The sequence below is a fragment of the Canis lupus genome, chromosome 10 (genome assembly GCF_011100685.1).
Source record: "Canis lupus familiaris isolate Mischka breed German Shepherd chromosome 10, alternate assembly UU_Cfam_GSD_1.0, whole genome shotgun sequence".
NCBI lineage: Eukaryota > Metazoa > Chordata > Mammalia > Carnivora > Canidae > Canis > Canis lupus.
In genome coordinates this window covers 64,605,133-64,626,925 of record NC_049231.1, presented here as the reverse complement: position 1 = coordinate 64,626,925, position 21,793 = coordinate 64,605,133, and the positions used below count along the sequence as shown (strand labels likewise).

Sequence of the window (21,793 nt, the reverse complement as noted above, 5' to 3'; positions counted from 1 at the left end):
AAATCTTAAAAAAAAAAATGAAATGTTAGCTGGAAATTAGAGCCTGAGTCATCTTCATTTGAATATATATTTTATTTAGAATGCAGCACTAACAGCATGATAAACTGTCACAAATTTATACCAAGAAGCACATAATCTTTCAAACGTTGTTTTTCACAAGGAATTTAAGTACAGCAATATTGTCATTTGGTACTAGAGTCAAAGACGACATTTAGATTCTTCAGCTTTGGAGCCTTTAGTAACATCAAAATGATGGGCTAGTCAGGCAGAAGAAAGAAACTCAAAGGCAGTTTCTTTTTCTTCCGCCAGTTCCTTTGCAGTTAGATCCATCTTCTCACGGGAGAAATCATTAATAGTGAGACCTTCAACAATCTTCCAGGTTTTATTCTGTTTGAAAAGAATTGCAAATTAAAAAAAAAAAAACTTAACAATGAAACTGGGCCTGATCTTATAGCAAGAGACAACGCAGACTGAACTTAAAGCTAGTGGAGTATCTGTTTTTATTTTTTATTTCTATTTTTATTTTTTTTTGGAGTATCTATTTTTAAAGGCTGATTCTGGAGAAGCAAATCAAAGCCCGGGTCTGAACGAACAAATGATTCTGATAAAGGTTCAACACTTGAATTTAAAACTCACGGAATCTAGAAAAAAGAAATCTTTAAACGAGGACTTAATTAGCAAATGTTAAAAAAAAGACTTTAGTATGGTTCTAATAAAAGTTAAGATATTATTGGTAGATGTCCTATAGCAGAGGCATAATGACACAGGGCGTGTAGTGGCAAGAGTTGAATCGTGCTTTCCAGATTAATTTCCATCTTTTAGTAACCTGAAGTGGTGTTTTGTACAATCTTAAAGTTGAGGAAAACGTCTAATTTAGTAAAGGAACAACTTTCTAGACTGAATTATACCAGTATTAATAAAAATATACAACTATTTTCTCAGAATGGGACAGAGGGAAATAACTCCAAAATACCCTACCTTGATTGTAACAGGGAATGAGTACAGCAGATCATCAGGAACACCGTAGGGGTTGCCATCGGAGATAATGCCCATGGACACAAATTCTCCCTGAAAATAATAAACGTTTTACATCCTCATGGTGCTTAGGGATTAGTTCACACAACTGAACGACACACGAATTAACAAAACGAAACCAGGTGATGCTTTCTTAGTGTGTGCGTAACTTCAATATTGTATAAGGAAGCATCACCAGGCACTTTCATGGGTATTATTTCATTCCACTCTTCCAACCCATGTGTGAAGTAGGCCAGAGAAAATAATCCTCATTTTGTAAATGAGGAAGCTATGGCTCAATATAAGTTTTAAGAAAAAAAGTCACGCCCATCAGGTGGGCTAGGCGTTTTCCAGTATGATCTCATACAACCCTGTGAGGTAAATGCCATGTAAAAGATAACCAAATAGTTGAGAATGGTTAAGTAATTTTCCCAAGATTATTCAGCTTGTAGGCAGCTGATATGGGCTATAGATCTAACCTGCCTGACTGTAAGGTTATGTTCTTTTCACATCACAACATCAGAGGCCTGTGCAAATCATGGAGTCCTCACCTCTGGGGTTCCAAACCAGATGTCTCTGACATGGTCACAGATGGCTTTTGCAGCAGACATCGCGCTGGACAGCTTTCGAGCCTTGATGACAGCAGCGCCACGCTGCTGCACGGTCTGGGTGGGGGCAGGCAGAGACAGCATTACTTGATCATGAGAACAGAATTTTCATCACTTCCAAGCTAATCCTGGGGTGAAAGACTGCAACCACAGTTTTTTTTTTTTTTTTTTTTGCAACCACAGTTTTAATGTCTTCCCACCCAAAATCCTAACAACTACCCAGCGTGGGCCTTACCAACCTATTCCAGTTATAGCTCCAATCTTTTTGAGAAAAGAGAACTACAAATCCATGCAGAAAGTTTACCACACTCCCCACAAATAAATGGATCTCTTTATGAAGATTAACTGGATGATGAGAAGGAACTTTAGTTTATTCCCCCACAATCTTGTCCGCCGCATAACAGATCAGAGCAGACTGGATCATGACTGGCTTTGTACGTAGTCATCAGAGCAACTGTGAAAGGCTTGTTCTCCTTGAGAACCACGCCACCAAATGGACAATCAGGTCAGCAATGTGGTGTGTCTCTCAAGAGTTCTTTATGCTTGGCTGTTAAGAGGGGTTTTTCTTACTGTGATGAACTCTCCCTTGAGCCAGCTTTCATCTTTCAGAGCATCATAAACACCAACTTCCTTTCCTTGCAGTTTCACCTTGGCATGGCTGACATCTGGATACTGAGTTGAGGAATGGTTTCCCCAGATAATGACATTCTTTACATCATCAGAAGTCACACCAAGTTTAAGAGCAATCTAGTTAAATAGGAAACAAATAGATAACTTAGAAAAATACTTTTTATTTCAAATTGTGCCTGTCTGACAAATATCCTTAAGATAAAAACCCTCTGAAACTTCAACAGAACACACAAGAGTTATATTGATTTGTAAAAATTAAAAAAACGTTATTGCCTGGTGATTTCCTAAAGCTTAACAGAATTTATGATTAACTAATAGTATAGTGGGTTCATCAAACCTAAAACATCAAGAAAGAGGTTAATATGGATTGAATATATAAATGTGACCTTTGTTTTGTTGTTAATACTTGGAGACTCTGTAGCACTTCTGAACAGTAAGGTTAGAATATGGGGATTTCTCCATATTTAGGTGAAATTTTTATTATATACCAATATATAAATTAGCACTGCATCAAAGTTCTATGTAACAAAGGGAACAAACCCTGACAATTTTTTTTTAAAAGATTTTATTTATTTATTCATGAGATGCACAGTGAGAGGCAGAGACATAGGTAGAGGGAGAAGCAGGCTCCCTACAAGGAGCCCGATGTGGGACTTGATCCCTAGATGGGGGATCATGAACTGAGCCAAAGGTAGACGCCCAACCGCTGAGCCACCCAGGTATCCCCATACTCTGATAATTAAACAAACAAACAAACAAAAAAAACCCAACACCCTCAATAAGGATAGCTCCAAATTGGAAACAATGCCAAAGTCCTTCAAGAATGGTTAAACTGTGGTACCTCCATAAAATGAAATAAATAAATAAATAGGAGAAAGTGGAGAAACAATAAAAAGGAATAAACTTGGATGGGTACTAAAGGCATTAAACAGTGAAAAAAGCCAGGCTCAAAAGGTCACATACTCACTACATGATTCTATTTTTGTGACGTTCTCAAAATGACAAAATTCACTGAGATGAAGAATAGATACACGGTTGTCAGGGCTTAGCAATGGAGAGGAAGCATGTAACTATAATGAGGCAGGCTCTCTTACGGGTGATGGAACAATTCTGTAGCTCGACTGTGGTGAACACAGTAATCTATATATGTGATTAAAGAAATACAAAAAAATGAATGTAAAAACTGCAGAGATCTGAGTGGGTCTAGTAACAGTGCTGTGTGTAATTTAGTCAATTTCCTAGTTTTGAAAATGCTCTAGAGTTACGGAAGATGCTACACCTGGGGGAAATGAGTGGTGGGGATGTGGGATTTTCAGTAATGTTTTTGTAACTTCTTTGGAGTCTATAATTACTCTAAAATAAAAAGTTAAAACCAAAGCAAGCAACCAACCAAACAAAAAGGATACTGATGAAAAAGGCCAATACCTAAAATGTCTGTAATGACTTGAGTCATCTTTACACTGATTTATTCAGTCAAGTAAGAATCAAATGGTGTTTACTTTCACTAGGACTCTCCTTTTTTAGATTTTATTTGAGAAACTCACGCATAGGCGTGAGTTGGGGATGGGTGCGTGTGCAGAGCGTGAAGGGACAAGCAGACTCCCTGCTGAGCAGGGAGCCCAACAACGGGGCTCGATCCCAGGATCTTGAGATCATGACCTGAGCTGAAGACAGTGCTTAACCAAATGAGTTCCCCAGATGCCCGACACTATGACTCTTTAAGTTGAGACTTGTTTCTTAAATACTAAAACAGTTACATGATTTTTAAAAATTTACTTAAAATTCTGTTTTTGACATTTAAAATAACTCATTTAAATCCTGCTTTATCTGGAGTTCTGGAAGTTTTTGGAATATTAAGTACTAATCAGTCTTTACAGGGTAGTTGGATAGTTGGTTTCCAGAGAATCCAGCTACTGATCTCCTTGGTGGTTGAGCACAGCACCTTGCTGGTGTGCTGTGCAATGGGGTACCATTTTCTGTGTGTGCCATGACCTTCAAGGATTCAACAAGAACTGACCTTACTTCTACTTAGCTGGTATCTGAGATAAAGGAAAATTTACCTGAGGCAAGTAACCCAAGGGGTCTTTTTTTTTTTTTTTTACCTTAAATTCAATCTGCTAACCTATACCAAGATGTCTATTACCAAGAACTTAGAACCCATCACTGCTGAATGTCAGCCCCAACTGCTGCACTCCAAAGTATGGTGAAGACAGACTGCCTCTGGGCCTCTAGTCCATACAGGAAGCTCCTTTACTTCCTTTGTCCTGCTGCCTACTTCCTCTTTTCTTTAGCCAATCCACTTCTGTCTGGACAGCAAAGCCCAATACTTTGCAGATGTGGTTTCTGAATTTCATTCCTGTCAGAGCAAATCTAAATTAACACATATCCAGGACTGCACCTCCTTGTTCCCTTAGACCTTTCTTGTTGTCATGTAGATCTGTTCAACAGTTTTGGACTAAATCTCCAGCTCTAGTAATTTTCTGTGTCTCCCCCCACCGCATACCAGCTAAATAGTTTTACTGCCCAAATACCCTGTCAACACACATATGCAGCTCTGGTTTACAAATACACAGGGCAGTTCTGTAGGTGATTAATAGTCACTAGGTAGCTAGGTCCTTGATTTCCAAAATAAATTCTGTTAAGACTAGCAACATTCATGTAAGAAATTAGTCTTTGAGTTTGTTATTTTTCTCACTGGATGAACAACTTCTACAGGAGGAAGAAACTGCCTTTTCAAAAACTTCCTAAAAGCTCTCACCGTGCCAGACTGACATACTGGAACATGCACCAAAAGTTAAAGTCTAACAAGACTGCTTTTCTCTTTGCTCATTCAGACTTTTGGCTCTACAGGGAAAACTGTTTCAGGCACTGGGACAAAGTGTCACTTAGTAGTACCTCTGAAAGCAGAATTTTCCAGTGCCTGCCTCTACCAAGGCCTCAACTTTTTTGTTGCACCAAAACCTCCTACCTCCACTCATTCAAACTAACCCCCATCCTTCCACTCACTAGACTCTGCTTAAAACTAAGGAAAAAGATCCAGTTCATAGCCTAAAGCCCCTCAGGAAATATTTGCAGTTTAAGCTTGTTTTATCCGATGACCTTCTAAGTAACCTGAATATTCAAGGAGACATATGAGGTGTGGTTCTTCTCAGCTCTTAGTCATAACCCTCTTAATAATAACACTACTAATAAAAATCATTACTGCAAAGAGCAGCCAACCTTTATTGAGTTTTACTATGTGACAGGCATCAGATGATTGATTGGCCATGGTGTTTCAATTTTCAAAAAGCTACTGTTAATACCCTGGTCACTGACCCCTTGGCATATTCATCTATAACTCCAAGTGGTAAGTGAACTTGAGAACAAGTAAAATTTCGTTGCTAAGTAATGAAAAGTAGAAAGTTTCATGGAAATAGAATATTAAAAAGGTAGAGAAATAAAATTAAATATAAAATTAACAGTATAAAATCTGAATCTGACGGCTTAGCAATAGGAAAAAAGGAAGCAGTACCACACAAAAAGCTCAAATCATTCTTTTTATAATGTTCTACATATCCGACATAAATAAACTATGTTTTGTCCTATTAATTATCTATAATACCTGATTTATTTTTAAAAAGTAGGCTCTGGAGATGCCTGGGTGGCTCAGCGGTTGAGCTATGCCTTGGCCCAAGGCATGATCCTGGAGTCCCAGGATCGAGTCCCACATCGGGCTCCCTGCATGGAGCCTGCTTCTCCCTCTGCCTGTGTCTCTGCCATTCTCTCTGTGTCTCTCATGAATAAATAAATAAAATCTTTGAAAAAAAAAATAAAAAGTAGGCTCTATGCCCAGCATGGAACCCAAGGCAGGGCTTGAACTCATGATCCTGAGATCAAGACTGGAGCTAAAATCAAGAGTTGGACACTTAATGACTAAGCCACCCAGGCACTCTGAATGACTTATTTTTTTAACCCCTGTAAGAAGACATTAGAAACAGTATTTTGGTATACTTAGCAAATGAAATATAGTTGAGAAAATTAAGCATAATTTCAGCCTCCTTAAGAGACTAGATTTAAAGACTCCCTAACAAATTAGAATAGCCTCCTCCTAAAGAAAAACAAAAAAGTAAGTTTAAGATTCAGCTACTTTAAAGGTAAGATAAAAAGGTTTTAAAGTTGAACATTCAAGATTTTAAAAGGTATTTTTCTACCTGAGCTTTGGCTCGGTTGTGATCCAAACGAGTCAAGCAACTGAAGTTCTCCTTGGGGATGGACGGTGCCGACTTGGAGGCAGTCAGGCAGTTGGTATTGGCTGGATTTCCCACCACGATAACCTAGGATTTATGGGAGGCACAAGAGAGTTACAGACCATATACTGATGAACTAAACTATCTTAGAATATGACTGATATAAATGTGTACCATGTAGCCTTTGTATCAAGCTTTTATGAGCTAAGTATATATATATAGTTACCACTGTAGTTTCTAGAGTATTTCTACCCCATTGTTAGTGTCTGGTGTGTTTACTGAACATGTCTTTAATAAAGCTACCAACATGTATAGAAGTTGCTTTCCAGGTGGCAGTGTCCAAGATGGAAGGCGCAGGTCTATTTTATTTTGGGTCCAGAGACAGTATTTGTCTATTTACCACATACACACACACCAAGTAATCTAAGGCTCTGAGAGATCAATTCATTCATAAAATTTTCTTTCTTCTAAAAGTAGTCCAAGAAAGGAATGCTAGTTGAGCAGTTCAGGACAATGATTTCTTTATTAATGAAAAGAGTTCTTTAACTTGCCTAATCCTAAGAATTAACTGGGGATTTCCTAAAATACAGATTATCAGGTCCTATCCATTCCACACCTATTCAATCAATCCTTAGTAGAAAACACTTCAGGCCACTTGTTTTTTTAAGTTGGAAGGTATAGGTACACTGCATTATAATATAGTATAGGAAAATGCACACATGTACTTTTTCTTTCAAGTTTTAAATGCTTTAATAAAACTAAAAACTTACTGTGAAATAATGTCAAACTTATGACAAGCTCTAAGCATATTACAAATATTACAAAAAGTCAGGATTGGGAAGAACAAGTCTACTGAAATTAATAAAACCTCTAACCAGCAAGCCTTTTTGCTGACAACTAAGTCCTAGTTAACTGCTATTTAATTGGAAAAAGGAGGCCTTATTGTAAGATTTAGAAGTAAGTAGCTTCAGCAAAGAGACAGAAGAGGAAGTTATACCAACTCAAATCCTCAAGAGACAAGCTTATCAAAATTCTTCTGGATTGAGAAAATCTGAGCATTTCAGAAGCTACCCCCTCTCACTGCTGAGAATGCAGCTCACAGCCATCTCTCTCTACCGCACACACAAATCCTAATGTCTGAACAAATATTCCCACACAACTAAAAGGCACCAGAAGGTTCCTGTCTTCTCTACAGGTCTTTAAGTTAGTATTAAATTTCTGTATCACAGTAACGGGCAAAATATTTTTGAGCACCTCTAAATAAAGATTTCTATTGTGTATGGGAAAAAACCCCTGAAAAGGGAAGCTTATCAAGCAAGACTCTATCTTCCACAGAATTGGGGGTAAAAATAAAAGCAAATAATTGTGTCTTTATTTAAATGATCAAAGAAGAAGTTTCAAATGCTAATAATGAAAACCGCAGAAAATAGGGTATTGGTCACCTTAACTGACTTCTTGGCATATTTCTCCAAGGCTGCACCCTGGCATTTGAAGATTTTCACATTTGCTTTGAGTAAATCCTTCCTTTCCATGCCATCCCTTCTTGGCATGGAGCCCACAAGAATGGCCACATCCAGGTCTTTGAAGGCAACGTCCTCTTTATCTGTTGCGATGACATCTGTGAACATGGCGATAAACATTCAGAGCTACTGAAACACCAAAGTCTGAGATTTTCTTTTATTTATTTATTTTTTAAGATTTTATTTATTTGCCAGAGAGAGAGAGAGAGAGAGAGAGTGTACAAGCAGGGGGAATGGCAGGCAGAGGGGGAGGGGGAAGCCAGCTGAGCAGGGAGACCATTGTGGGGGGTCGATCCCAGGACCCTGAGATCATGACCTGAGCTAAAGGCAGATGCTTAACTGACTGAACCACCCAAGAGCCCCTGAGGTTTTCTTTTTCACACTAAATCTACTCAGTAATTTTTTCATTTTGTAGCAAATGTTTACTTTTATATATCACAATGATAAAAGTTTTAGGGGCCTAAGAAAGGAAAAACAATATAATCAATAAATATAATATAAGCAGAAATGTAAATTACATTCATTTTGCTTTTCCTATTTCAGTAATTATTTCAAGTTTGAAAACTCTACAGCTTTTTTTTTTATGATCAGATACGGTACAAAGTATAACATGATAACTTTCAACTCTGTGCAGCATTTGTTATTCACACTAATTACCTACAGATAACATGAAAGAAACTAATTTACCTAACCTTCAAGTTGTAATTACTTTAAGGTCTAAGATATCAATCACAAATTCAAAATAATGTTTACCGAGGAGTTTTGTGCCAGGAATAACACTACGGATTTTGTTGTATCAAATTTAATCTTAATATTTTATGTATGAAGAACAAAGAGGTTTAAAGAGATTAATTAGCTGCCATCAAAAATCAGCAAACCTGTAATTGCAGCCCAGGCTGGTCCAGAGGTCAACCATTATTCTACTGTGCCAGTCCAATAAACATAAACTGCTAATTCTTTAATCAAAGAATGTATATTATCACCCTCCTTTATTGACAGTATTAAAAAGGCTATGACCAGTGCTACAGAATGAATGTCTGTGCCCCTTACAAAATTTATGTTGAAACCTAAACCCCAGTGTGGTGGTATTAAAAGGGCCTGTGGAAGACAATTAGGTCATGAAGGTGGAGCCCTCATGAGTGAGATTAGTGCCCTTATCAAGGAGGTATCAGAGGGCTTCTTCACCCCTTCCGCCTTTTGAGGATACAGGAAGAAGATGGTCGTCTATGAACCAGGAAATGGCTTCTCACCAGAATGGGACTAAGCTGGTACCTTAATCTTGGATTGCCCAATCTCTAGAACAATGAGAATTGAATTTTTGTTGTTTATAAGACATTCAGCCTATGGTAGTTTTGTTATAGTAGCCCAAATGGACTAAAACAACAGGGATTCAGCATTGTCATCAGCAAGTTTTTAGGGGTCAACTTGTGTCGCATAAGGCTGCTGTAAAGCCCCCAACTGGTCTCCAAAAATTACCAGTTGATGGGGGGTAATCTTCTTCTTCCCAACCATGCATCCTTATTTGCAGAATCTTCCCTCCTTGTCATATTCACAGCTGACCTAGGACAAGTGGACTATAACCTGGACCCATTAGAGAGAGCAGAGGAACTCAGCAGAGAGAGGAATAAAAATGCAACAATGCAGCAAACTTGATTTGGAAACAGAGTGAGATGTGCTGTCAACTATGCTTCAGTTTTAAAAAAGAAACAAGAGGGTGAGGAGCAAGAGCCAGCAGAATAGCTTGGCAGGGTAATGCATTCTTACATAACTTTGCAACTCCATGATTCAGACAACAGAGTACCCCTTCTAGTAAATATTTACTGAACAGACACATGAATGCTGAGCATGGTTTGTTTATTTCTTTTTAAAAATTTATTCCCCTACTATTTTAGGAAGAAAGTGAGTGTGTGGGTGTGTGCGCGCATGCACGTGGGGGAGGGGCAGAGGAGGGAGGGAGAGAGAATCTCAAGCAGACTCCCAGCTGAGCACAGAACTGGACACAGAGCTCAGAGAGCTAGAGACCACGACCCAAAACTGGAACCAAGAATTGGACACTTAACCGACTGCATCACCTAGGCGCCCCTTTGAGCATGGTTTCAGTTGGGTATGTATATATTTTGATCTGTGCAAACTTAGGAGAGTAGTGTTAATAATTAATCCTTATTAAAAGAAAACGGTCATAATGAAGGTATACTGAAAGAAAAATACTCAAATTAGTTTACAAGTTGACCTAACATTTTAATGAGACTTTCAATCAAACTTAAGACTGTCTTACATTTGTATAATAGTTCAATGATTCTTAAAGGCTCTTAGCAGAACTCTCAGGGTTTTTTTTTCAAACATGCAGCATATGATTAAGACAATTTGTACTATATCTCAATCTGATGACAGGCTGTGGGCTAACCCAGACTATATGTGAGGGACCACACAATTTTCAGCCTCGGGGCAACATATGGCTATGGAAGACATCATCTAGAGCTGCACAATTTAGGCACTACTATTACTGTTTAAACAGATTTTAAATAACAACAGTGTAGACAATCTCAGGTGTATAACACTTGTGCAACATTATGCTCAATTAGTAAGGTAAATTAGGTAGAAGCATGTTGGAGAAAAAGCAATAGTCTTTTAACCAACACTATTTCTTGCTTTTACCCTTTATTCTTCATATATGTCTTACCAAATAGTTGTAGTTCAAAAAAAACAAAAAATAAAAAACAAAATACTTTTATGAAATACTCATTGAGAGGCTAGTTAAAAATCTAAACCTGTTTTTTGAAAGACATAAAATACTATAGAATCCTTTTATCCTCCACCCCCCCAAACTCACCTTTCAGGAGGGGAAGGGCACAGTCTTGTAGTTCCATTAGGACACCATCTAGGACACCCATCATGGGAGTGATATCCAACAGCACAAGAATTATAGGCTGCCAAATTAAATAGCAAGGACAGCATCTATCAGCATAGGTTAAGTCATTTGGTCACAAAAAGGCCTCTTGGAAGGTTTTTATTTGGTGTGTGTTTGTGTAAAATTGCCATTAATTAGTTATAATTATTTTAGGTCAGGTATCTAACATCATGCCACTTTCTGAAAAAGGAATGCTATAAAACCAACAAGAGTTTGCTAATAGACAAAGGAAGAGGATTCACCATTATTGCATTTTAAAGGAGTATACATAGAAAAAAATGAAGTGACATGCCATCGCTTACTTTTTAAAAAAGATTTTATTTATTTGAGAAAGAGAGAGTGTGTGAAAACACATGTGCATGCACCCATGCTCAGAGGCGGTTGGTGGGGGTGGAGAGAAGCTCAAGCAGGCATCACTCTGAGCTCAGAGCCCAATAAGGGGCTTGATCTCATGACCTGAGCTGAAACCAAGAGACGCTCAACCAACTGCACCACTCAGGCACCCCAGCCATAGCTTACTCTTGTTCACAGCTATAAATCTAATTTTAGTTCATGGAAAGCTAAGCAGTATCTAGCATGAAGGAAGATCTTGAGATCTATGGGTGAAGAGAAGGAATAAATGGATACTTTAGAAAGGATTTATTTATTTATTTATTTAAAAGACTTTATTTATTTGTTCATGACAGACAGAGACAGAGAGAGGCAGAGACACAGGCAGAGGGAGAAGCAGGCTCCATGCAGGGAGCACAACGTGGGACTGGATCCCAGGTCTCCAGGATCACACCCCAGACTGAAGGTGGCGCTAAGCCGCTGAGCCACCGGGGCTGCCCATAGAAAGGATTTTAGTGTGATCAGACCTGCTGGAATAGGGAGTGCCTCTTAAACCGGAAAGCAAATCTGCCTATTTTGGGTATAAAGACCATTTATCAACAAGGAAGCGCTAATTCAGAAACTGTCTCTCCCACATGACTCTCCCTAATAGTCATGGTTACTAGTGAAAACCTTCTAGTGACTGATAGCTCCTGGCTGTACCAAGTCAACTAAGTACCGTGTGCGGAATAGTTGATTTGCAAAGCATTTCAATGCTTGGAAGGGTACACTGAAATAAGATCCCAGCTTCATTCATAGCAGCGTGCCCAGTACATTTACTGGGATGACCCATTCCTTATCATTTAAACATTTCGTCAAAACTTAATACAGGGTTTACTGATAATATTCTTATTTGGACTTGAGGTACATAGATAGTTCCCCTACCTGGTCTTTACCAAAGACAGATCCATTTCCAATACTGTACAGCAGTGAATATGCAATTTGACCAGCTGCTCCAGTCACGAGGACTCTGATTGGTTCAGACTGTAATGAAAGAGACCCATTAATTAACACCTTATTTAAAAATGCTATTTCACCCTAAACATATCTAGGATTTTTCTATAACTACATACTTTAAAAGTTAATGTAAGATTTTAAAGTCTCTTCACATTTGGCTTAGTAGGAGACAAACTTATTCCAGACTTGTACCAGCAAAAGAACATGCACAAATCAGCTGAGCAACTTCTGGAACATGTGTCCTTTGGTTACATATTTATACAGTGTTATTTAACTCTCACTGTTACCCTAGATTTACTTACAAAATCTTATCCATCTTTTTTAAGGCTATTTTGCCACTGAAATAGGCCTAACAATGTTGCTGTGCCTTATATGGTGATAGAAACCCTGGCAGCCACTAGAACCTTATAAATCCTCTTATGCAAATCCCCCCACTCCCCATCTGCTCAATAGAATCCTTTACACCAGGAAGAGGAGTGACAGTGTTAAAATTTTCCATTTACAATGAGTCAGAAAGTTTTAATAAAACTAATCATGATTCAACTGGACTACTTGAATGAAGAAACATAAGTCTTTATCTTTTATTTAAGGAGAAAGGGAAACAAGAGAATACTGGATTATAATAAATTTTAATATTATATAACCACGGCAAAATATAGTGACAGCTGACAACCCGATTCCACAGGAAAATTAACTTTTTTAAAAGATTTTATTTATTTATTTATTCATGAGAGGCATAGAGAGAGGCAAATAATAGGCAGAGAGAGAAGCAAGCTCCATGCAGGAAGCCCGATGCGGGACTAGATCCCCAGACCGGGATCATGCCCTGAGTGGAAGGCAGATGCTCAACTGTTGAGCCACCCAGGCGTCTCGGGAAAATTAATTTTAAAAGAGAGGAAGGAGAAATACAAAGAGCATAATTGTTATAGTAGAGAGAAGTTGCCTCATAGACCTCAACAGATCCTGAACAAAGTACAGACATATGGACAAAAATAAAAATTAATATTCAAAGTGATGATCCCAAGTCATCAAAAAAAAAGCTCAGAGAATTAAAAAGATAGAAATATTTATTAAAAAGAGATGAACAAAAATGTTTGGAAACTTAAGGGATACATTAGATGGAAAAATTCAACCAGGGTGAATTGTTCCCTTCCTTGACAATATTGTGTAAATGGACTTTCACTGAATCACCTCTATTGTTACTTGCAAGAGAGAAGTGGTCCACTGAAATGAATGGGGACAGAGCCTTTGACTTTATATTTAGAATTCCCTCTTCCAGGTGAGTCATGTTTTTGGGATGGAAGGACACTTTGTCATATGACCTTCTAACTCTAATCTCTAATGGTCAGCAGCCTTTAGCAAATTGGTACCCATAGAAATTAAAGGGAAAAAAAAATCTCAGGAAAAAAAAAATCTCAGGAAAGAAGTGTCAACTGCTGTAAGAGAAAGGAATCTGTACGTAGCAGACGACGTATGCACTTCTTCCTCACAGATGTGACCAGGGTGTGAGTGGGAAAAAGCAGAAAACTATGGAGTGTTATTCCCTGACCTTCTGAGTCTCTTCCTCATTTTCACCAGCTTTTCCCCTAGACCTCATAACCCTAAAAAGACAAAATACGGTAATTCCCCAAATAAATCCTTTTTTTTTTTTTTTTTTACAGTACATTCTTAGGTTTCCAAATAGACTTTAGGTTTATAGAGAACACTAAAAGTCATCATATGTGGTTATTTGTAATCATTTGGCCTTTACATGTTTTAACTGTCGTTTTCCCTCCTTACCTTGAAGTAGAATAGGTGAGGAGAAGGGAATGGAGGAAAAAATTATTCCTCCTTTCTCTTTAGAATGCAAGCTCCTTAAGGACAGGGGCTTTGTCGATTTTATATACTGTTGTATTCTAACTGCCTACAACAGTGCCTGGCATGTAGTTGGAGCTCAAATACTTGCTGAAGGAATAGCTGGATCTTGTAAAATTACTACCCCAAATTTGGAAACATAAAAGGATTGTTTGGAAGCAAACCTAACATGCTTTAAGAAAACTGAGATATTTTATTCATACATACTTGCACTGAGAAGGTTGGAAGCTTAGCGACCACAATAATTCCAGCTATCATTAGCAAAAACTATGTCACTAGCTTTAATAATATAGTCTTATAAATCAACTGATATACTGTTATCTCAGTTCATTCATTAAACCTTTCCCAACTGAAACTCTATTATGCACCTGGCCAGAGAACCCATGAGTGAACCACATACAGGAAACAAGAGGATAACCCAATTTTCTAAAAGAGGGGGCTAGAAGTGGCAGTGTAGTAAAGAGACAGCCTCTAGAGCCAGATGTTCTGGGTTCAAATCCTAACTTTACAACTGTGTGTTTCTGACAAGTTACTTATCCTCTCTGCATTCAGTTTCCCCACAGTAAAATGGAGATAATGATAGCAGCAACCTAACAAATGGGGTAGTTGTAGGGATTGAAAGAGTTAACATACAAAGCCTTAAGAACAGTACGTAGCAAATACTATAATTATGGGTCTCTGTCACTGTAAAATTTTCCTCTAAGGATTCTTATAACCTGTGGTTTTCTACTTACATGTCTGTTACTCTCTTCTAGACTAACCCCCCCCCTCCCCTTGCTGTGAGGGCAGTCGGCCTCGGGCTCAAATCTGCATTCCCATATAGTGTTCAACAAGTATCTGTTGAATGAATAGAAGGGTTAGATAAGGAAAATGTAAACACACGCTACCTCAGTGTAAAGCAAGCCAGGATAAGAAATGATGGGGCAGGGGAGTAGCACTATGTGTAAAACTTACAGGTAGGTGGTTAGAGCATAATATTGTAGCCAATCTTAGGCATTAGTTTTAGTTGCTAAGAAAATGCGCTCCCAGTATCACAGTCCTTGGTGAAGCGGTTGTGGCCAACTATGAACAGCTGCTCCTTCCATCTCAGCAGTTTCCTTCTTCCAAGTCTAAGAACGGATTTTCACAGATAGGCAATTCTATCTTTCAAGAATGGTATGAAGCCTAGTCAATGTCCGAATGTTTGAGTATGACGTGGGAAGGGATGTACCTATTTGGTTTTTTTTTTTTTTTTCTCTTTGCAACATTGCAGTTGAAAAGCAGGAGGGTGGGAGATTCCTGCTGACTTTCTACAATGTTACAGTGTGAAGACAGGTTGCTATTCTTTGCTTAGATATCCGGGCAGTCTGCCAAGATCCAGAGAAGGAATGTCTTTGCTCTTGGCAGGGCTCTAATGACCTTCCCGCAGACTGACTGCTTTGCGCATGTGCTCCAGGCTCAGTTATAAAGCTTGACTCTAAGCGTTCCTTCTGTTATTCTATAGAAAGACCCAGGCATTCCTTTTTACCTTCTAATTTACATATATTTCTGTAATATAAAAAACATTCATTCAGATTTCTTCATAACGTTAATCCTTGCTGTCCCTCCTTATTCCCTCTTTAAAACAAACAAACAAAAAACAAAAAAAAAAAAACAAAACTGCTTTGAACATCTTACAAAAGATGGCTCTTAAAACCGAGTGATTGCTCACGTGATCTCCTGAGGAGGCAAGGAGATTCCGAGTCACCTGAGAGTGTTGTCAGTTTCGGTAAACTGCAGGCAGTGTTCTTTCTTAGGGACATCTCTGTGTTATCTGGTGCCCGAGTGACCTTCCAGGAGTGAGGCCTGTTATATCTACTGCGTAGCAAAAAAATGTACGAATGGGGACCCAGGATTCTCCCTGTGACCTTGGGAAAATCATTTAACCTCACCAGGCTACCTTTTCAAATTAGAGTAAATAATCCCCAAATTCCCTTCTAATTCGAGAATTCCATATTCTGAATTGCAGGGAGTCAAGCTATTGGGTTATATAAATACTGATAAAATACTTCAGTTTGTATTTGGAATATGAACTTGTATCTTCCTCCTGAACCTCAGCTACTGAAAATAAATTTTCAAAATGATGTGGTAATTGTCTGTATGGCACAATACAGTAAGAGTGAGCTGGAAGGCTCTTGGGAGCAAACAGTTATATGACCTTGAGCAAATCATTCTTTTTGGGTTTCAATAAACTCAATCTTAAGATTTGAAGTGGGGAAGATTTATCAAAATGATCTTCAAAAAGGTCCCATCCAGGTCTAAAATGATAAAATCTGAGGTTCTCTGATAAGTACCCCCACATTCTTTGCTAAGATCATTAAATCACAGACAACCAAAGCCATCATTTAAAGACTAATTGTAAGCAGGAAACCGAGGTTTAACATTTACTGAGAATTAGTAGCTGTCCCCCACTGCTCCCTTATAAAGAGAGAGGAGGCATTAATCTCCTTGCCTGGAAATTATGTCTTTTCAGATTCTGGAAAATTTCCAATTCATCCAAATTATTTCCCCACAATTCCCAGCTATTTCAGTATTTTTGAGATAACGGACTAAGAATGACTTCAACTATAAATACAGATTCGAAAAGACATTTATGATTTATTATTGGATGTCAAAAGTCACCTTCACGCAGCAAGCAGATTATTCAAACGTCAGAGGCCCCTCGCCACCACCCCCGCCCCCTTTCATCAGAGACAAGACACGCTGATGTGGGCATCCGGACCTCGACAAGACGGTCACACTGTGTAACATTAACAGTAGGGGCCTTAGAATTCATCACCTACAGACCAGCAAAAAATATCTGCACCAGTTACTTGGCTGGCGATGCCATCACTGCCACTCGTCCCGACATTACCAGAGGAGATCAATGAACAGGTTTTAAATAACACTTTGTGCAATCAGATATGGCGGAAACACATCTCTGCAAAACGGCGATCGCAATCCGGAGTACCTGGTAAGCACAATCGTTACAACTGCGGGGGGCCCTCTGCTTTCAAGGGCTTGGTGAGAAAAGCCCCGAAAAACACTGTGGGCTCAAGAAAGAAAAAGAGCTTACGACCTCCCCCGCCTCCCCATTATCGAACCTTACCATCGTCCTTATCCAACCGAGTATCTGATCTGGCTTTGGAGAAAACCCGCGGCTTGCTCTGCCCGCACGCCACGCAGCAGGACTGAGATCAAGCCTCTCCAAGGACAAATTTCTTTCAAGTCCCCGTAAGAGCCCCCTCTCCCACTCCCCCCCCCCCCCCCCAGGTGGAAACCAACCCCTTCTCAATTACTAGGTCACTGCGACAGTCCCCAAAAGAGGAGTCGAGGCTTTCCAAAGGGCTCGAAGGACAGTGCTTCGCACGACCGCCCCCCGCCCCGAAAAGTCCTTTAAGCGCAAGAAACCCCACACAAGGGCGCGAAGGTCGGGGGTGGGGGGGGGGGAGGCGGGAGGCAGGATGCAGGAGCCCGCACTCACCATGATTAAGAAGTGCGCGAACAATTTCAGCACCTGCAAAACGAGCCTCACGGAGCCGGGTCACCTTTACTGCGGAACTGGCTCGGGGAGGGCGAGCGCTGTTGGATGGGAAAATGCTCGGCTCCCCGCCGCAGCGCCCTCTGGGAACTGTAGTTTACGCTGCCCGGATTCTAGCGCCCCCTCCAGCGCCTCTCCTTCAGTGTTGAACTACACTTCCCGACGTCACAGGGTCGCCTCACGCCCTTCTCCCTGCGCTCTCCGCCGATGGCAAAGTAGTCCCTGAGGGTGGGCTGCTGTGATTGGAGGACGGCGAAGAGCGGAGACGCGTGCTCAGGCCGCAGGACCCGCCTGTTGGCGCCCAGTAATTGGGGGGGGGGGGGGGCGAGAGGGACCCGAGGGAGGGAGGGAGGAGATAGGGACCCTTTAGCTACCTCGCCCCCTCGCACGCCGGAGAGACTTCTCTCTCCCCTGAGGCTAAACGTGGGAGGTGAAGAGACCTTCCGCTGCGTACAATCGGCTCGACCCGGAAACAGAGTCTTTTTTAAAAAACCAGTCACGCCCTGGAGGGGCGGGCGGGAGTGACGCGTCGCGGAGACTGGAAGGCTTCGCAAGTTGCTAAGCGACGCGGCGGGAGAGCGCGCGGGCGGCCGGGGACTACCTGAGGGACCGGTGGCGGTCGCCGCTCGGCGGGCGACGAGGCGGAGCGCGCGCGCGCCGCGGCCTGCCGGGTCCTGCCGGGTCCTGCCGGGTCGTCCTTCCCTAGTTGCCGGGGGGACCCTCCGCTCTGAGTAGTGTCCGGGGCGGAGCTGGGCGGCTCGCGGGGACGCCCCTCGGAGGCGGCCGGGCTGCGCGCCCTTCCGCGGCTTCCAAGGCAGGTGAGCTCGGGCAGGGGGGCGGCGGGCGGGGGGTTCTCTGTGAGGCTTCGGGTCCCGAGCGCGGCGGTGCGGCGGGGGCTGCCCTGCCGGCCGGGTGCCCGCAAGCTCGCCGGTCCCTGTCGGCGCGGTCAGGGCAGCAGCGTTCTGCAGGGTAGCGCCCCCCCGAAGCCCGCGCCCCCCTCTCTTCAGGAAGATGCAGCTCTTTCAAAGTTTCCACAAAAAAAAAAAAAGAGCCGTGAGCGAGCGCTTGCCTTGTGGAAAACGAGCCCTTTGCCGTCCTGGGCTGGCTCCTCACAGCTCACGCATCTTAACTTCTTCTCCAAGTCCTCCGTGAACGTTGACGCCCTGGACGCGCTCCGGAGCTGGCTGCCGTGGAGGAACGTCCCGACCCTTCGGTGACTCCCACGCCTGCATCTCCGAAGTAAAGCGGGGCCGCTGGGTAGGTGACGCCAGGCGTTTTCAGGCGGAATCTGAGCTGGAGAACAGCTTCAGAGGTGTTTGGTTTAAAGTTGATGCCGCCCACGGGTGGCGGTGTGCGCCCCGGAGCCCGGCGGGACGCGCGTGTTGAAAGGAAGGCGTGGAAGAGCGTCTCCGTTGAGAGGCCGAGCGCAGGGAGCTGTGTCAGGGGCGTTGCTTCTGTCGCCGGTAAATGAGCGCCAGGTGTTAACCGTGCAGGCTTCACCCTCTTCGTTTTTTGGAGGGTTCGCTATGGCGGGAAAGAGGAGAACACCTTGCTTCCCATTTTTAAAGATTTTATTTATTTATTCCTGAGACACACACACACGCAGAGGCAGAGACACAGGCAGAGGGAGAAGCAGGCTCCACGCAGGGAGCCCGACGTCGGACTCGATCCGGGAACCCCAGGGTCACGACCTGAGCCGAAGGCACATGCTCAATCACTGAGCCACCCGGGCTGCCCTGCTTTATCAACATTTGACATAACCGAGAGATTCTGCCTTCCTTGAATCACTTTATTCACTTGTTTTTCACATACTTTCCTGATTTTCCTCTTACGTCACCGGTTGCCCCTTTTCAGTCTTCCTTTGCACATTTTTATTTTATATTATTATTATTTTTTAACCTCTGACTCCTTAACATTGGAGTGCCTTTGTTCTGTCTACGCTTAATCCCTAAGCGATACAAGTCTCGAGTTGCACGGTCATAAATGTCAAGTGCACGGTTACTTCTATGTCAGAAAACTCCCAAATGTGTGTCTTGCCCTGAATTCCGTATTCCACGTCTGACTACTTCCTGGTTATTTCCCGCCTGATTTTCTGAATGCACCATTTTCACTGTTTTATGGTGTTTTCTACTGAACAATTGTATACAGAGGTAAAGCGCCCACACGCCCTTTGATATAGATGAAATGACCCGGGTTTTCTCCAGTTCTAAGATGTTCATTCGTTGTGGATGGGATTATGAGATTTCAAACGATAGAGTAGTAAAGAGGTGCGATTGGTTAGATAAAAACTGGCTTAAGGGGGATCCCTGGGTGGCTCAATGTTTTAGTGCCCGACTTCCGCTCAGGGCGTGATCCTGGAGTCCTGGGATCGAGTCCTGCATCGGGCTCCCGACATGGAGCCTGCTTCTCCCTCTGCCTGTGTCTCTGCCTCTCTCTCTTTGTCTCTCATGAATAAATAAATAAAATCTTTAAAAAAAAAAAGAAAAAAGAAAAGTGTCTTAATAAATCGGCCAGGAAAATGTAGGGCAAGAGTCTGAAGATGTGGCACCCTATTAGGTCATGGGAATTCAGAGATTTAATATGACACGATTGCTGCCTTTTTAGAGCCCCCAGAAGCCCATAATGACAACATGGTGTGACCTGGCTAATAGTAATGAAGTAGTAGTAGTAATAAAGTAGTAATAAAGAGTAACTCTGGGGTACCAGGGCTTCGCAGAGGAGGTGCTGCCTGAATGAAGGCAACTGGATGTTTTTGCCAGGCAGCTTAGGTTAGAGGTAGGACCACATCTGCAGTGTCAGAGGTAGGGTCATGAGTTGGCAGTAAGACGATTTGCAACCCTATGTGCTTTAAGTTCCTGATTTTTTCTTTTTTTAAACTAAGGCTCTAGAACTGTTTACCCAAGACTGTAGCTATGAATCATATGGCTATTAAATTTAATTAAAATTAAATAAAAATAAAATTAAAAATCCAGTTCCTCAGTCATGCTACCTATATTTCAAGTGTTTGATAACCACATGGGACCAAAATATCAAACATTTTCATTATCACAGAAAGTTATTTTGCACAGCTGCTAGAACTTAGTGAAAGCAAGGCATCCCCCCACAACAGGCCAGCTGCAATGTATCTTTGTGGGGGCATTCTTTTGCCCCTGGGCCTACCATGGAGTGCATAGCCGCTTGTGATACCTGACTACACAGGAAGAGTACTGTCAGAGGCAAGAAAGTAACCCAATTCTAGTCTTGACCATTGCCTTTGAATTTGGGAAGAACTGACTTCAGCAGTCTTGATGTGTCTTTTTGAAAAAAAAAAAAAATGTTTTCAGACATTGCATTATCCTGGATCTTGAACCAGACTTAGCATCAGTGAGCCCAGGAAGGGTTGAGAAAGCAGAGGTCATTGCCTGGGTGGTACCACATGACATCTGTCTGCTGCTCTCTACTGTTTTGGAATACCTGTGTTGCTGCCACGTTCTAAACAGATGGAAGAGGATAGGACACATGTAGAAGCTTGAAATAGAATGGCAGCTTCAGACCTTACCAATAATGGGGGTTAGGAGAGAAAGGAGCCTAGCTGGGGTATCTGTGTACTTTTAAAAATTTTAAATTCAGTTAGTTAACATATAATGTATTATTAGTTCCAGTGGTGGAGCTCAGTGATTCATCAGTCTTACTTAATACCCAGTACTCATTATGTCATGTGCTCTCCTTAATGTCCATCACCCAGGTACCTCATCCCCACGCTCCCTTCCTCTCCAGCAAAGCTCAGTTTGTTTCCTATGATTAAGAGTCTCTTGTGGTTTGTCTCTCTCTCTGATTTTGTCTTGTTTTATTTTTCCCTCCCTTCCCCTATAGTCTTCTGTTTTGTTTCTTAAATTCCACCTTTGAGTGAAATTCATATGATAATTGTCTTTCTCTGAATGACTTCACTTAGCATCATACCCTCTAGTTCCATCCACGTTGTTGCAAATGGCAAGGTTTCTTTTCTTTTCTTTTCTTTTCTTTTCTTTTCTTTTCTTTTCTTTTCTTTTCTTTTCTTTTCTTTTTTCTTTTCTTTTCTTTCTTGATGGGTTGAGTAGTATTCTGTTGTGTGTGTGTGTATTTTTATATATCTCACATCTTTCTCCCATCTGTAGATGGACACTTGGGCTCTTTCCATAGTTTGGCTATGT

General features: G+C 41.3%; 2 protein-coding genes across 4 annotated transcripts in view; one reads left to right on the top strand and one right to left on the bottom strand.

Moving 5' to 3' along the window:
- Positions 1-53: 53 nt before the first annotated feature.
- Positions 54-17,719, bottom strand: MDH1 (malate dehydrogenase 1). The gene is made up of 9 exons (XM_038551416.1): positions 17,568-17,719; positions 12,161-12,259; positions 10,829-10,925; positions 7,921-8,096; positions 6,443-6,565; positions 2,193-2,369; positions 1,566-1,679; positions 979-1,068; positions 54-387 (listed from the first exon to the last, which is right to left on the bottom strand). The coding sequence occupies exons 1-9, from the start codon at positions 17,568-17,570 to the stop codon at positions 262-264; spliced, it is 1,005 nt and encodes a 334-aa protein (XP_038407344.1). The 5' UTR covers positions 17,571-17,719; the 3' UTR covers positions 54-261.
- WDPCP (WD repeat containing planar cell polarity effector) overlaps positions 16,943-21,793 on the top strand; it is a 424,783-nt gene continuing 419,932 nt past the window's right edge. Inside the window, exons 1-2 of one of the 3 annotated variants that reach the window (XM_038551409.1) lie at positions 18,283-18,442; positions 18,767-18,881. The gene's annotated coding sequence lies outside the window, so the exon portion shown is untranslated. Of the gene's footprint in view, positions 17,058-18,282; positions 18,443-18,766; positions 18,882-21,793 lie in introns of those variants that run through there. The other 2 variants (XM_038551410.1, XM_038551407.1) reach the window with 2 other exon arrangements.